Below are 17,190 nucleotides of genomic sequence, written 5' to 3'. Positions count from 1 at the left end.
GATGCTGGGCTCTCCCACATCAACCACTGGTTTAGAAAATGTTCTATGCAGCTCTTCTGGGCAGCAGAGCCTGATAGGTAGCCCCGCCCCTTGCCAGCTGTGCCACTCAGGTGAGAGGGCCCTACTGCTCACAAGGGCAGTGCTGGAGAGCTGACCCTGGTGGCACAGGTGCGGGAGAGTGGGTAGGCTGACAATCTCAGCTACCACCCAGTCCCAGATCCAGGGTTTTGAGATGGCTCACCTCAATATCTACCCCAGCCATGAACTGCTGGAATATGTGAGGGGCTGATCTTACAGAAGCATAGTTGCAGGATGTCCATGACACAGGATTACAATAAATAGGATGTCTGAAAGGGGTACAGAGGAGGATCCAGTATTGATAGTGTAGTAGAAGCCAGAACCCTCAAACCCATCCAATAACTCACTGAAACAAACATTTGGTTTTTGGTGTTTGTTTGTTCATTTGTTTGTTTGTTTTGAGCTAAGGATCGAACCCAGGGCCTTGCACTTGCTAGGCAAGTGCTCTACTACTGAGCTAAATCCCCAACCCACTTGTAAGTAAAGATGTTTGAGCAAAAGGGTATACTGTGTGACACACCATAGCTCCCATGGCAAGATTTTTTTAAATCCTTATTTAGATTTTTGGGTTTTTGGTTGTTTTTGTTGTTTTCTTTTGCAAGGAAGGTTGCAAGGGCAGAGAGAGTTAGGGAGAGATGGGAAGATGATGTGAATTGGGGTGTAATTTACAAAGAACCAATAATATGTTAAACAAAAAAAAGAATAAAGAAAATGTCCTGCACACTTGGCTGAAGCCTGAAATATGAAGGCCTTTTCTTTCTTTTCTCAACTGAAGTCCACAGCAAGGGATGGTTGGTTGACAGCAGACCTCTACTGAGGAATCCTCAACAGTTAGAGGGCTTCGAAGACATGCAGGCTTGACCCACTTGTGGCCATGAAATGCTTCAGCTGTGACAGGCAAGAAGGATGGCATTGTTGAAGGTTCCAGGTGTTCCTTGAGAGCATCAGCTAATACATGACCAGTCAGTGGGCATGTATGAACTTATTCCCCAATGGTGCCAGAGCCTGGTTAGCCATTCATCATGTTCTTGACCCATTCCTCCACGGTAAACCTCTTCACACAGCTGTCTTCCACATGCCAGGAATCGGGCTCTGCAGCGAACACAGCACAGCAGAATCTCTCCACTCTGAGTGCACAGACATAGGAACACACAGCTCCAGGTCTGTGGACTGGGATGAATTTGCATGTGTGCTTTATCTTCTCCTGCTCCTCACAGAAGTGAGTGACAGGCAGCTGTTGGATGCATTTCTCTATATCACTCTCTAGATGCACAAGATCACTCTTCTCTGCTTCAAAACCAATGATTTGCTGTTTGTTTCCATCCAAACCAATGAACAAATATCCCCCGTCAGTGTTGGAAAATGCAGAAACATGTCGAGGGATGAGCTCTTTAATGTGCTTCCACAGCTGTTTTACTGAAAGCAATGTAACTTCAACATAGGTGGATCTGGAGAAGGGCAAGTCTTCCTGGTGCTGAAATTGTGTCTTGTTAAAAACTGCAGCAGCCAGGTCCTTCACATGACTCTCTTCTACTCCAGGGCAGGTCCTGTATGCAGGCAGCTCTGGTCCCACACAGGATCTCCCTCCAGTTTCCCCCAGGTCTTGGAGGAACTCGAGAGCAGCAGCAGCATTCACTTCAACTGAAGATGACATGCTTCTGGTGTACAAATTGGTTCTCAGGGTGCCAATCGGCAGCCCAAAGATGTCCCGGCTCCACGATTTCACCAAGATATAAACGTAGCCTCCATGCTCTGTGAAGTCAAGGTGCCAATTAACAAGTGGCAGACATTTACAAAGAGAGGCTTCCAAATCCAGTCCCAGTCCATCCCTGGTGAGGTTATAATTTTCATTTTCAATTTTAATCTTGATCATCCCACCTCCAGAGTTCAGGAGAGCACACACAGCTTGAGAGATGTTTTCATTCTCCCTTTTTCTGAGGTGATGGCTCTTCATTTGCTTTCTATTCTTCTCCCCAAGTGTGAGTGCTCCTATATTCAGAACCAGTTGATCACAGTCTGGATCCAGATCAACAGTGATGGCCATTTCTCCAGCAGCCTTTGCAATTTCAAGCTGAATTTCTTTCCTGTAAAACAGACAGAGCCTTTAGAATAAGACCTAACCAGGAGACATCAAATCTGTACTCAGGAGCCAACAGCACAATCCTTGGCTACTTATTTTTCACAGTCATATACAGGAGGAGAAACACTCCTTTTTCAGAGGCTTTGCACTCATTAGCTGAAGTTACATGCCTACAGGTTTTCCACATGTGATGTTACAAGTGTAGTTAAGCCCTTTGAATTTTCAATCCCATTTTAATCTTCACTTATATCTTTTCCAGTTCTTAATATAGTATTCAGCCTCATCTAAATAAACCCCTGTGGAATCTGTGTGACTTTTATCTTTTATAAAGTATAGGCTTTAGTTATGCAATTTTTAAAGATTTATTTGTTTTAGGTCTACTGATGTTTTACCTTTACCATTATTTATGATTAGTATCCATTCTGTCTATTTTGAAATTAGGCTATTTGTTTACCTTTGGCTGAGTGCATTATCTTCTTGATTATTAACCCTTTATCAGACTGCAATACAAATCTTTTCTCCCTCTGTAGATTGTCCATGTTTTTTTCATTGCTGTGCAAGAACAATCTAGTTTGATGGAATCACAGGTCTACTTTGATTTTTTTCTTGTGCTTTAGGAAACATCACACAGACCAATCAGTTATAAGTAATCCCTCAATTGATCTACTCTTCCCAGACAATTCTAGCTTGTGTCAAGTTGACAGTAGAGCCAATCAAAGCAACATCCAAATGACCTTTGCCAAAACTTTGTCCTAGAACTTTTCTTCTGTGTCTTTTCTTAGTAGTTTTTCTGTTTCTTACATTTTTATTTCTGGTCTTACATTTAAATGTTTAATTCATTTTGTATTCGGCTTGTGTAATATGGTGTAGGAAAAGGTCAAATCTCATTCTTTGTAAGTGGACATCACCTCAAGTGTCTGAACAACTTTGTCTAATGTCTAGAGTCTTGCCTTTCTCTGAAGGAGATCCTGCTTATTTGCATCCTGGTTTTGCATGGGCCTTGATTTCCTATTGTTCATAAGCTTTGTGGGTGTAAATTAAAAACTAGCCAGTTAAGTAACTAGCTCTGCTTATCTTTCCAGGGTACCTCCATGCCTATGTATTCTAATTAGCTGGGCATGCCCTCATCCTCAGCCTCAGCATGAAGTCAGCCTTAAGGCCTCCACGGCTGGGGAGGTGGCTCTGTAGTTGTCAGGCCCCACGAGGTCGGGGCATCAGGCCCAGTGTAACTTCCCAAACCTAGCTCGAGTTTGGCAACCTGTCCTGGGACATGACTTCAGCATGAGTGAATCAGCACAACCTGACCTAGAATCGGCCTCTGTCTAGTAACTGCTGAGATCATCCCATTGGCCCATTATCTTCAACCCATTCTGCATCACCCCAACCTATATAAAAGTTCTGTCCTGATGCAATAAAGTGAGTTCCTGCTTCGACAAGACTCCTGGCCCAGTGCGTTTCTCTCTGGTGGACAGGAGGGGGGCTGCTCCAAACTCATCATCCTGCTCAGCTCCAGGGAGAGACTGGCTGGCCCAGTCCTGCCTCTGCCCTACCTGTCAGTCAGACTGACATGTAGGAAAAGTGTTTGTTGTGCAAGCATGAGGACCTGAGTTTGGATTCCTAGCACCCACCTAAAAAGCTGAGAATGACTGCATGTGCCTAACACCCCTATGTTGGTAATCAAAGACAGAGGTCCCTGGGTCTAATTAACCAGGTAGTTCTTTCTTCTCCAATGACAGCACTGACTCTGGGGTAAATTCTTTCAGAAGGAAACTGGGAATTCAGGATGTCTAGTCAGCTATGTTTGACAGGAAAGAGGATGACATTCAGATATCCTTACTCTGCCACAATTGCAGGTTGGTAAGAAATTACAGAAAAGAGAGGACTGAGGTGGTTGAGCCATCCAGATGTGAGCCCATTTTCCCTAATTCCCTACCAGAGACCATCATCTCCAACTAAAAGGCTGCAAGGAGCCTAGCATGGTGTTGGCCATGGGAGGCTGATGTGGGCATTGTAAGCTTGAGGCATGCAGAACATATACAGTGAATAGCAGGCCAGCCTGGGGTAAACACCAAGGCCCTATTTGCATCCCTCCCCTCTAAAATACTAAAACAAAACCACAACCAAAGTAAACTGGAACTAAAACAGCCTGTAGTGCCCAGAAGGGAGCAGTTTCAGTTCTGCCCAGTTAGCAGCTGCAGCCCCACCCTGCTCCATGCACTGCTGAGCAGTCTCAGTTCCTCATTCTCCCCCAGCCCCTCCTGTCCAGCACCCTCCTTATCAGGTCTTGACCTAAGCCAGCACACTGGTTCACTCTCCACATGGAAAGGGCACCTAAGTCACATCTCACACCAAAGTACCAAAGGACAATACTCATGTCCCTGGGAAATGTGGAACTCAAGGGGGATGCAATACAGTCCTATTTAATGGAGTTGTGGGCTAGTCTGGGACACTGGCCTTCTCACTCCTAAGCCTGTGACTATGTTACATTTTCAATGGTTCAAAATTCACTTCTTTTAAGCATATCTCTGGGACACAGTCCTTCAAAAACAAACAGGACAAGTAAGCCACAAATTCAGGCATGTAAATTCATTAACCTCTTTGTTACTTTAGGTCTGCTTTACAAAACAAATCCCCTGATGACAACCAGAAATTGTAGTAGTGCCTGGAGAAAATTCTCTGAGACTTGGATTTGGGATTTAAGGTGTCTTGTTAGCTGTCTTCAGAAGGGAAGAGCATGGCATTCAGATGCCAGGGCTCAGACTGGCAGGAAAACACACTGGGACAGGAACAGGAGCTGCCTCTTGGAGAAAAATGAGACATGCAGCACTCTGCTCCTCGGAGGTGTTTTGTATTTGGTCTGGGAGAGCATTGTAAGCTTTCTGAGCTCTAGTGCACTTACTTCCTTCCTCATCTAGAATGCTGCTCCAGCCTGCCTGTTGGACATATTTATTCAACTTCCCACAGGATCATGTCTCCATGAAAATGGGGAAGCCTCCAGGGGCTCTGGAGAGCAGAAGGAGCCTGATCCACTCACACCTCTGCTGTCTGCCTCTCTAGTACCGGCTCAGACCAAGCAGATCCTGAGCTCTCTGCCTGGACTCTTCAGACCTCCCTCCTCCCGACACAAAGGCATTGGCTAGCACCCTCAAGCTCACCAGGTGCCCAAGTCCTCCACAGCCTGGACTTTGTCAAAATGGGCTATGAACACTCCAAGGGGCCAAGATTCCTAGTAGAAACATAAACTAACCAAGTTCCCCTGAGAGACGATGTTTGTACTGATGTCCCCATATGATCCGAGAGACATTGCACTGCACCTGGGGATGGAAGTGAAGGACAGAAAGGGCAGGAGGGGTTGGAGCTTGAGAAGGCTGGAATGAAGTGGTCACTTACCCATGAGCACCCAGGTTGCCTAGCTGCTTTGTTTGAAGTGCAGAGCTCATGCCTGCTTCCAGTCAGCCCCCTGTTGAGCAGATTGCTTCTGCCTCAGCTCTGGTGTCCTTCTGCAGACTTGAGAACTGCTTGTCTTTCACCATCCCACCCTCAGTCCAGGAAGTGAAATTGCATACTGCAGCAAGGCACCCGAGGCGTTTTCTATTGGTCAGAATGAAACACGGGCTCATAGCTGAGTAACCTTTTCCTAGCCACTGCAACTGGCATTCCCAGAGCAGCAGGCCTGTCCCTTTACTCAGAAGAGCAGGTGGCCCTGTTAATGCCCCTGAGTCACTTCAGCCCAGGGCTTAAGACATTCAGTACTGCTCCACTGGAAATGTAATCAGGTGAGATGCCCTCTTGGTGCTCCCAGGATCCTAGAGCCCATCTGGGGAGACAAGATTCTATGGGATTCCCAGGACTATCTAAAGTGATCACTCCTCCTTCCATTTTGTTATAGTAATACTTCCCAAAGTTGTTATATTGAAAAGCGACCTTAAGAAACTGATTGTGGTTTTGAGCGCATATGAACTGGGCAAAACCTTCAGGTTTCTTGATACAGTTTCCTCTTGTGCTGTGCTCATGCTCCGCCCACCTCCACCCTTGCCCTGTTCTTCTTAAGAAACAACAGTTTGAAAAGACAAGGGCCCTGGAAATGTTCAGATCACTGGGGCATCTCTGCTGTGAAATGCTCTGTCTGGGGAGCGCCACCCAAACCCCACTCCTGACTCTCTCCTGCCTGCTAGAAGTGCAGCCCAGAATCCCACTGGCCCTCCAGCCAGATCTGTCACCACCAGGCCAGATCTGAGGACATTGCTTCACAGGCCCGAGGAGTCTTTTCTTTAATCACTAATTCAAGAAAGAACCAGAAGGTGGGGGTTTCCCAGGGAGGCAGAAAACAACTAAGAAGAAACCATATGCAGAGCATGAGGTAGGATATTCTGATCAGTACCCAGAGAGTGAGCAAAGACAGAAATCCCCCTCTGTGCTCAGGGTGTCAGAGGGTGGGGACAGACGAGGTAGCTAAGGACAGTGAATCAGTGAACCCAGCCAGTGAGCCTCCTCCACACCAAGCCAGAGCACAAAAGCACCCTCCCCCTTCCTAGGAAAGGCAAGTCTTAGGGCTAGCACTAGGGCCAGGGCAAGCCAATGATCAGGGCTTTGGGGTTCTCAGGAGGAAGGGAAGAGAGTAGAGGCACTGGCAGAACCAGGTAGGAGCAGAGTCTAGAGGAAGCAGTTGGAAAAGAGGTGCCAGTGCTTGTGGTCTGTGTGCCTCAAGTCTCTCCAATTGAGCCTTCTCCTTCCCTTCCCCTCTTCTCTCTCCTCTTTCCTCCTAGCTTCTCCTCCAATCATTCTTCAGAGTCCAGGTCAGTTCCAAAGTCAGAAAAAAGAACTCCACAGCTCAGGGTGTGGACAACACCTCACATTAGGACTGCAGGAAACTGTAGAAGAGCCTGATGAAGTCCAGAGTGCCATGCCCAGGCTCAAGGATGGACCCAGTCAGTCATGAGGGCTCGAAGGAAGAACAAACTCTGCCAACCATTGTTTCAGAATAGACCAATAGTCATCTCTGAGCCCCCAGATGTCAGCCATCTGCAAGTGTCGGCACTGGATTGGGTGGGAGAGAAGAGATGACATGTGATTTCACCAGAAACAAAGCTACAGAAATTGGATCATCAAAACCATGTTACATTGTTTCAACAATAAAATTCTCTCTGAAGAGTTGAATCTGAATCCCTGTGGGTTCACATTTAGAGTCCATGGAAACCCAAAGGAAGTCTGGAAGGGATGTGAGGAAGAGTGCAAGCCAATCAGAGCAAAGAGAGCAGAGAGAGGCAGAGTGAACATCCAGAGAGCTACTCCAGGGTTTGGACCACTCCCATGCAGGTGCACCTGACACAGAGGGTTTGCTGAAGATGGTGTTTGGCCAAAGCCCCCTGAGGAACTCCTATGTTCCTGATGTGGATGATGAGGGATGTGAAAGAGAAGAAGAGGAGGAGGACGAAGGATGGAGAGATGAAGATGAGGGTAAAGAAGAAGAGGATGGAGAAGATGAGCAGTAGGAAAGAATGCTGATGGATTCTAACCTTCTTTAATGTTTTGTATTTTTCCTTAGTCCCTTGGAACAAGTTACAGCCTCTGCCTCACCCCAGAGTGCTCATGGTTGTTCAGTCTCAAACCTGGCTAACTGAGGTACCTATTAGCACATTAAAGCTGGCCTCCAGGTTCTCCCAGCATCCAAAGCTGCAAGATCTCCACAACACAGGGCAACAGGAATCCCCCCCCCCAAATAGGATAAAATAAAATTTAAGGGACAAAAAATGAAGAAAAGGAAAAAAAAGAAAAAAATCTCAACATGGAATCTGGAAGCTGTAGTATGACACAGTAAATCTTGTAGTAAACCCTTTTATCCATATATCTTTACTTGCAAGTGTTCATTGCAAAGAGTCATTGGTCTGGCTCGAGGCCTCTGGTTTCTACTACACTAAGGATACAGGGCCCTCACTGGGACTCCTCTAGGATTCCTATTGCCCTGTGTTGTGGAGATCTTGCAGGTTTGGATCTGCACCAGCCTTTTCACATGCTTCAGTAGATCACATAGGTAGGGTGGATGTTGGATGTTGGTTCTGGCCTGGGTAGTTGCAGGGTTGCTCAGCCTGCCAGCTCTGCCCTGACATCACCAACAGGTTGAGCTCTACAGCATTGCCCTGGCTAGTTTGTCCCTTGCAGCAATAAGCAAGGGGCAGGCCAGAGCTCCTGCTTTCATGGATTCAGGGTTAGCTCACCCACACCTACACCATCCAGGCCACATCCACTGCATTGCTCACATGAAGTGCAAGGGCTTGGTGTGGCAACTGATGAGGGGTAGGGACAGCTCTCCCACTCTTGTGACCTCAGTGCCAGCTCTCCCACCAGCCACAGGTGGGGAGGGGGAGCAGGGCATCTTTCCCCCCCACCATCTTTTTACAGATGAGGGGTGGGCCAGATCTCTCAGCATCTCATTCTCCAGATGCTTTACCTGCATCCAGTCAACAGGCTTAGCTCTACTCTGCAGCCCAGGCAAGATGCAGGGCCTCCTTTCCCATGTGCTGCAGAAAGTAAGGGGGAGGGTCAGCTCAGTCACTCACCACAGGTGGCAGGAGCAAGGGGAAGAGCAATATGTATTTTTTTAAAGATGTATTTGTATCACTTTTTATTAGGGGTGTGTGTGTGTGTGTGTGTGTGTGTGTGTGTGTGTGTGTGTATGTTTGTATTTTTTTAAACATTACATCAATTTGTTTGTAATCAAGTCTTCCTCTGTAGCTCAGCCTGGCATGGAACTTACTATGTAGTTCAGCAGGCTGGCCTTGAATTTGTGACTATCCTCCTGCATCATTTCCCAAATGCTGGAACTTCCAACACTTTTTCATCTCTTTTTCTTTTCCTTATTCAAGAATCTGACCTGGATCCTAGGCAATGTAGCTTCATGTGTACACTGGAATATCAGGAAAATGAAACTGTTCTCCCCCCACAACCTTCCTTCATTTGGTGCCACTTAACAACACAGGTGAGTTTGTGCCACCCAGTGGCTAGAACTAATAACTGCAACCTGAAAAGCGCAGGGCATTCATGAATAAATGCAACATGGGTAGGTCACAACAAAGGCCAGGTCTATATTATTGCCCAGTGGGAAAAGAATTCCTAACAGGCAAAGATGATTCTACTGTAAGTCTCATTTTCTAAATGACTTTAATAGAAGGGGTGAGGGTGTATTCCAAGTGTTACAGCCATGGACTCTGCAGGATTAGATGGTGTTCTGGAAATCTTCAAGGATCTTACTCAAGTCACTCCTCCTCCCCAGTGTGCTGAAAATCAAAAATAAACAGTGCAGGACATTGGTTCCATATTAATCTCTATCAGAATTGAACACCATGCTGAGAAGACATTGAACTAGAGGACTCATGAACCAGGCCTACAGGAATATTAGTAGTTTCATGTAGGGTAACTATGCTTGAGCATGCCTATGTCTAGGACTATGTCAAGGAGGAGTCATAGGTTTTAGAATTTATAGATTCAACACTACTAGATTGAAAAAGGCTCTCCAGGCTGAGCAGTGGAGGCATGTGACTTTAATGAGCACTCAGGAGGCAGAGGAAGATGGATCTATGTGAGTTGGAGGCCAGCCTGGTCTACAAATTTCAGGTCAGCCAGAGATATACAGATAAACCCTGTCTTAAACCCAAGCTCCAACATCCCTGAGAAAATGAAAAAGAAAGAGAAAAACGCAAACGAACAGAGTCTCACTATGTTGACCAGGGGGCCTTAACTCAGAGATTTGCCTGCCTCTACTTCCCGGGTGCTGGCACTAAAAAGGCCCAGACATTCCCTTCCTTCTCTCCTTCTTTTTTTTTTAAGATGTATTTATTTATTTCTTTGCCTGTAAGATGGCTCTGGGTTTAAAGGTGCCTGCCACCAAGGCCAAGATGTGAATTTCATCCTTCTTTGGAACTTACATGGTAGAAATTTGCAACTTCTGTTACAAGTTGTGCTCTGAACTCCTCAGCACATGGCATGCTACCCACCCTTACACAAAATGAAAGTTTTAAATAGACTTTTTAAATATTGAATTTTCAATTTATGTGTATATGCACTTGGCTGCATGAGTTTGTGTGTACCGTGTATACACAGAAACCCCTGGGGGCGGGGGAGCAGAAGAGGGCATCAGATACCCTGGAACTGGAGTTAGAGATGGCTGTGAGATATCCAGTGGGTGCTGGAACCGAACCCAGGTCCTCAGCAAAAGCAGCAAGCACTGCTCACCACCCTCTAACTCCTGGGTCATTATCTGAAGTGCGCTTCAGTTCTTTGTTTGTGTGTGAGAGACAAGGTCTCATTTAGCCTGTGCCAGCCTCCAAATAGCTATAGCTAAGTAAGGGCTAGAACTCCTGGTCCTCCTGCCTCCACTTTTGGCATACAAGTTCAAGGTCAACTGTAGCCTGAATTTGAATTTGTTTTTATAGTAAAAACACAGAGCCAGATATCATGGCAAAAGCTGAGAGATGAGAGAGACAAAGGAGCCAGCCACAGCCACCTCTCACCTTGCCAACTCCTCAGCTGAAAGGGGGAGATCCTGTTTCTATGAATACTCAGACTGAATGACTGAGATCCTGTCTCCACCTGCCTTATATTTCTTTCTCCAGCTCCCTAGAGCTGGGATGAAAGGTGTGAGCCACCACTGTCTGGCCTCCATGTTTAACTGGGACTGGCTCTGCCCTCTGATCTTCAGGCAAGTTTTATTTGTTAGAGTACAAACAAAATATCACCACATTTCTGATTTTATGTCTAATTAAAAAAATAAAATTAGAACTAATATAAGAATATCTCCAGACTTTGTTTCTTTATGTAACCATTTGGTATCGTAGGGGACTTGATGATCATGAGGCTGTTTGTCTCTTGGAGGACTAGAGTTACATTATATGGACTCTGTCCCCTCTTTAGGCAAATCTCTTTCTTTCCTTGCCTTACTTTTCTGCCCAGATGAAGAATGTTTACTCCAAGAGGGAGAGTCCTTCCTCCTTGCTAACTCACTTCTCCATCTCTTTGCTCTGAACGGGAATGCTCTCTGCTGTCACAGTCCATTTTCTTGTCTCTACTGGGAATGAGGTCTTTCTTGGAGGAACCATCAAGGGATTCATGCTTAGCTGAGGTCCTAGTCTCTTTGCAAGTCTGAGACAGATTCTTAGAATTTCTCTGTTCACTCTGACAATCCTCGGTGCTCTCCTTCTCTGGCAAGGTGCTGCTCTTCCTCCTGTCAGAGATTTCCATTTCTAGCACTGAGTAATCCCTGTCTTTGGTTCTCTCCTTCTCACAGGACACAGAGACTTTCGAGCTTCTGACCTTGTGCTGCGTCATTTCATGTCTCACCTTTTTTGTGAGCTTCTGAATTTTCTCTGACTGCTCACTTTCTTTCTCGGTTTACTTGACTGTAGCTTATGGCCCAGTAGTAATCTTGTTTATAATACCAGATGGTTTACCTACACTGTGAATAGGTTATGTGGATTTCACATCTTCTTTGACTTCAGAATCAAAGTCATCTTGATCCCATTTGGATTGAGGAACCTGGATAATTATAACATCTTCAGCAGGCCCAGTATTATCATTGTTATATTCCTCCATAGTTCTAATGACTATTCTCTTTGTATCTGTATTTTCTTCAGTTTTTCACACAGCACTGCTTCCAGTTGAGGTTGCTTGTACTGGAGTAATCCAAAAACGTAAATCTGGAGCCTTCAGTCCCAGCAACTTTCCCCTTGTCCTTTCCCCTGGTGTTTTGCTGTTTAATTTTGCTACACGATGACTACATTTCTTCAGAGGGTTCTTTTGAAGTAGATGTATTTTCTGCACTTCCACTTTTTTTAAGTTAGTTTGATGTTCCTCACTGGATAAGTTGATGATACAATATTATCCTTTTCTGGGTCCTTTCTAGTTTTTCATCCTCACCTTCCATTTTGCCCTTTGGTAACAGGTTCACTATTTCAGCTCCTTCTACTTCAGAGATTTTCATGGAAGATGACTCCAAATGTTTATCAACATTCTTTTCTTCAGTTTTTTGCTTTCTTTGCTTTCCTTGCTAGCAAGCAGATGCTGTTCCTCAGGCTTCTTGGCCTTTTGATCCTTAATGGCTGGCTTTCCTGACTTCATGTCTTTGGGACAGGCCTTTTTCAACATTTGACTCCTGAAGTCCTTCCCAGATTTAGGTTGGGTTTTTCAGGGAGTCCCAGTGATGCTGTCATTCTTCTGAGGATTTACAGAGTCTATATGGAGAACCTCCTCTAGGATATTTTAAGTTGAGATTCACATAGTCATCCACAGCTACATAAGAGTTAGAGACCAGGCTACATAAGATTCTGGGTTTTTTTTTTCTTTTTTTGAAAGAGTTATCAATATCTAGCACTACTGCTAGGATGTGCAAAGAGTAAAATTAAAGGTAGCTGTGATGTATTAGGCACAATAAAAATGTGGCAATACTTTGCCAAAAATTAAATGGAAGAAGCAGCCATACAGGATATAAAGTTGACTGCAGAACTTGCTGTGTGTAAAATATAAAAAAGGAATGGAAATAAGCAAAAATGAAAAACACACAAAACAAAACAAAAAAAACACTAGGGTCATGAGATCTTTAGGAGCATTTTATTTTTATTTTTCCATCTCTCAAGCCTATATGATCATATTCCATTGCCCTCTTTTTTATAATTTTATAATTTAATTTAATTTTACATGTCAGCCACAGATTCCCCTGTCCTCCCTCCTCTGGCCACCAACCCCACTCTCCCCTCACCCCACCTTCCATTCCCATCTACTCCAGGGCAAGGATTCCCCTGGGGATTCAGTTCAGTCTGGTAGATTCAATGGAGGCAAGTCCAGTCCCTCTGCTCCCTTCACACAGGCTAAGCAATGTGTCCCTCCATAGGACCCAGGTTCCAAATAGCCACTCAGGACAGGTCCAGGTCCCACTGCCTGGGGGCCTCCCAAACAGTTCAAGCTAATCCACTGTCTCACTTATCCAGAGAGCCTGAACCTGTTGGGGGCTCCTCAGCTATTGGTTCATAGTTCATGTGTTTCTGCTAGTTTGGTTATTTGTCCAAGTGTTTTTCCAATCATGCTCTCAACAATTCTCGCTCATACAATCCCTCGTCTTTAGGGCGGATTGGACTCCCGGAGCTCTAACTGGGGCCTGGCCATAGATCTCTGCATCTGGTTCCATCAAAGGTTGGATGAGAGTTCTACCAAGACAGTTACGGTGTCTGGCCATCCGATCACCAGAGTTAGGTCAGTTCTGGCTCTCTCTCGACCATTGCCAGTAGTCTATTATGGAGGTATGTTGTGGATTTCGGTGACCTTTCTAGTACTTTGCTTCTTCCTACTCCCTTGGGGTCTTCATTTATCATGGTCTCTTTTTCTTTGTTCTCCCTCCCTGTTCTTGATTCAGCTGGGATCTCACACTTCCCTAAGCTTTCTTCCCCTCAACACTTGCCCTTCATTACCTGCACCCGCCACCATCCAGTTTGGTCTTGTAGATCTCATCCATTTCTCTGTCTTTGTGTCATGATCCCTCTGTCTTTCTTAGGGTCCTCTTTTCTAGGTAGCCTCTCTGGAGTTGTGAGTAGCAGTCTAGTCATCCTTTGTTTTACATCTAGTATCCACCTATGAGTATGTACATACCATGTTTGTCTTTCTGGCAGGGGAAGCTCACCAGCGGGTTGATGTGCTGAGTGCTCCTCACTCCCTGGCACTTGGGAAAGTCTGAGATTGGGGCCTCTCATGGCCACATCCCAGCAGCATAGACTTCTCTGGGCCCTCTTGTGAAGGGTGAATTTCTAATATGAAGAGGTGAAAGTCTCTATGGAGAGAAGTCCTCTCTGGTAGCTGAGGGTCTAGACTGTCCCCCACAGCATACCTTTGTATTACTTCTTATACCACTCTCAGTAGCCATTTCCTCTCCCATTCCCAGTAGTGTTCTTTCTCAAAAGGGTCCCTAAGGTGGACCCTCTGCCCTTAATAGGTTTTGGTGTCATGGGGGTGGGTGAACCTTCTCTGAGGAGATCTTGACCAAGAAAGATAACGTCTATCTGGAGGTGACCTTGACCTAGATCTGTGCCATGCCCCTGGAGATCTGGACTCTGAAGGTTGATGATGTCTCTTGCCTCTGCCTCTCCTGGGGAACCAAGGTGATGGCGAAGAGAGGCCAGAGTGTGGGCGGCTGGAGGATCCAGAGTAAGAGCTGGACCGTGTCGAACCAGATCTGGAATTAGAGTCAGTGTATGCGCTTCTTGGATCCGATGAAGCAGTACAGGGAGACCGAGGCCTGGAATAGGAGCGCCTACACTTCCTCTGAATCTTTTCGCACCCCGTCGATGCCTTAGGAAAATCATTGGTAAACTCGGCTAGCCTGGACTTTTCCTTCTCCTCTTCCCTCAGTCGTCGCTGCTCTCTATAGAATTCTTCCCTGGACAGAAGCCGTGCTGGCGTTGTAGGCATGGTGTTTAGGTGAGCAGTCTGCACTCCTGACGACCATACCCAAGGTTTCCAGGTACTGGCAGGAGCTGGTGGAAACCCTGGACCAGGGACACTGTATCCTGAAGGCTTTTGCTGGCCAGGCGGAGACCCAGGAGAGACCTGTGGGGGAGGGACACCTGGAGGAACAGGCACACAGACTGGAGAAGCTGGGAGTGAGGGAACTTGAGCCCTCTGGGATCTACAGCTGTGCTGTCTCCCATGCTCTGTGCTCCTGGAACAACCTCCTTCCCCTCTTCTGACTTGCTGTGGTGGAGAAACCAGGTAGCCAAACTCTTGGAAATGTCCCGAACCTGGTGGTCCACCACCTGGATGAGCAGCCCTTCTTCTTACTGGATCAGCTGTAGGGATCCACTGTCCCTGCAATGATGACTGTCCCAACAGAGATGGAGTTCCAAGGACGGGCACCTGCTGGCCCTTTTCCTCAGCAAGAGCAGCAGTTGCAGTTGAGGGGACTCCCTTGGAATGTTCTGGTTCCACCACTGCAGCTAGTGAGAATTTATCATGGGCCTCCCGAGAAGGGCCATCTAGCTTTTCCGAATGGACTGGTACAGACACCGTCCCAGGCAAATCAGGTTCCGGAGCTGGGCCAGAAGATGAATTTCCAGTCACAGAAGGAGCCAAGGAAGATCGACTGGAAGTGAACAAAGATACAGAGGGAGCTGGGCCCGCTGAAGAAGAGGTCACTGGGATCCTTAGAGGATCCTGCTGTCTCGATACTGGGCTTCTCATCAGAGGCTCTGCTTTCCCCTGAATGAGTGGTCTTGGTGGTAGGACTGGGGGTGGGGCTGGAGCTAAATGTTTGCCGGGTCCTTTGGTATAGCCAGTTGCGTTTCCGAAGTTAGTAACAGCCTGTCGTAAACACTTGTTGGCAGTTAAAGCATCTGGAGAAACATCGTTCTGATGACACGTTGGACATGTATGTTCATCTGATTCCAGGAGGGCTGTCCTAATGCATTCATCACAGTAACTGTTGCCACAGCAGGGAATGATGGCGGCATCCACCATGAGGTCCTTGCAGATGAGGCACAGGAGCTCCCCCGGGATAGGACGGTCTTCTCGTGAAGATGAAGATGACGATGGTTCCCTTGGACACAAGGGTGCCTTCTCTTTCTTCCCCACAGCATAGGCCTCCACATCCACAGTTGGTATTGCGTATTTTCCAGTGTTCATAAGCAGTGCACCCTTCGTGTTAGGATCTTTCACCTCAGTCAGGAAACTTGCAGGAATTCCAGTGCTCCTTCTGATTCTCTGGCCAGTCTCAAAGTTCTTATCCCCGTTTGTTGGCCAACTCTTAACATGATGACCAGGGACACCACAACGAAAACAGGTATAAGACAGAGGTGGTGGACCTAGAGGCTTCTTCACGAAACCCATTGGGCCGTATTCACAGCCACATTGCAACATCATCGCTTTGATTTTGTCTTCCTCCGAAGCATTGGCTTCAGTCAGATTGGCAGTCTCTGTGAGCTGGGCCAGAGAAATAGATGCAGAAGAGTCAGCGGTGGCCTGTTTGGTTCCCGTCACTGGTTCAGTTTGACTTAGTGCATATGTCTTCCTGGCCGACTTAACACCTCCAGGAGGAATTCTTCTGACAATGACAGATGTGTTTTTAGGAACTGGCGCATTGTCATCCATATATTCTTCTTCCGTCTCTGCGTTGAAGATCCACAGATCGCTATTGGCAGCTTTCAGTCTTTCTCTCCCCATAATCTGCTTCTTTAAGTCACACAGGGAGATATGGAGCCCATCAAAGATGATCATGTCATAGTTGAGTTTAGAGGAAAATTTATAGTGCACACAGGGCATGGTGGCAGAAGATTCCGTGTGCTGGGTGCTGCTCTGAACCCTGACCTTTGCAGCTGGGACTCAAGTCAGCCCCGGGACCTTGATTTAACTCCTGTCTTCCAAGACGCTGTCTCAGAAGAGAGCTAGCTCCGAGGGCTAGAGCCCAAGACTCTTCCTCTGAGGGTCGTGCGTTTTTGCCTCACACTGGCTACCAGCTAAACCACCAGTTCTACTTGGTTCCGATAATAAATGCCCAGACACAGTTATCTCAGACAGAAATTGCCAAAAGATCACAGAGACCAGGAGGCAACCCACAGTCAACTCTCACCCACCTTTTCAACTCCTCAGCTGGAAGGCAGATATCCCATCTCTAGAAATCCTCAGACCGAATGAGCTGAGATCCTGTCCCCACCAGCCTTACATTCCTGTGTCCAGCTCCCTGGTGGTGGGATTAAGGGTGTGGCCCAACCCCACTCACTGCCTCTCTTTCTCTTTCTTTGTTCCAACTGATTCAATCTCATAGATCTATCTTGGTCTTGAACTCTGATCTTCCCGCTTCCTCCTCCCAAGTGCTGGGATTAGAGGTATGTGCCAACAGTCCCTGGTCTCTATGCTGAACTAGTGACTGGATCTACCCTATGATCTTCAGGGAAACTTTTATGATTGCGACATAAACAAAATATCACCACTGTCATTCTCAACTATATAAGAGTTTGAGACCAGGCAACATGAGACTCGTTTTTAATAAATAAATTAATAAA

At 46.4% G+C, this 17,190-nt stretch overlaps 1 protein-coding gene and 1 pseudogene across 1 annotated transcript; both read right to left on the bottom strand.

Annotated features, from left to right (window-relative positions):
* Nucleotides 1–671: 671 nt before the first annotated feature.
* On the bottom strand, nucleotides 672–5,678 carry LOC118576562 (schlafen family member 12-like). The gene is made up of 2 exons (XM_036176787.1): nucleotides 5,549–5,678; nucleotides 672–2,162 (listed from the first exon to the last, which is right to left on the bottom strand). The coding sequence occupies exons 1-2, from the start codon at nucleotides 5,596–5,598 to the stop codon at nucleotides 1,088–1,090; spliced, it is 1,125 nt and encodes a 374-aa protein (XP_036032680.1). The 5' UTR covers nucleotides 5,599–5,678; the 3' UTR covers nucleotides 672–1,087.
* A 4,122-nt stretch (nucleotides 5,679–9,800) lies between these two features.
* Nucleotides 9,801–16,450, bottom strand: LOC118576557 (annotated as a pseudogene).
* Nucleotides 16,451–17,190: the final 740 nt, after the last annotated feature.

The sequence above is a fragment of the Onychomys torridus genome, unplaced genomic scaffold (genome assembly GCF_903995425.1).
Source record: "Onychomys torridus unplaced genomic scaffold, mOncTor1.1, whole genome shotgun sequence".
NCBI lineage: Eukaryota > Metazoa > Chordata > Mammalia > Rodentia > Cricetidae > Onychomys > Onychomys torridus.
This window is presented reverse-complemented; position numbering and strand designations above follow the sequence as displayed.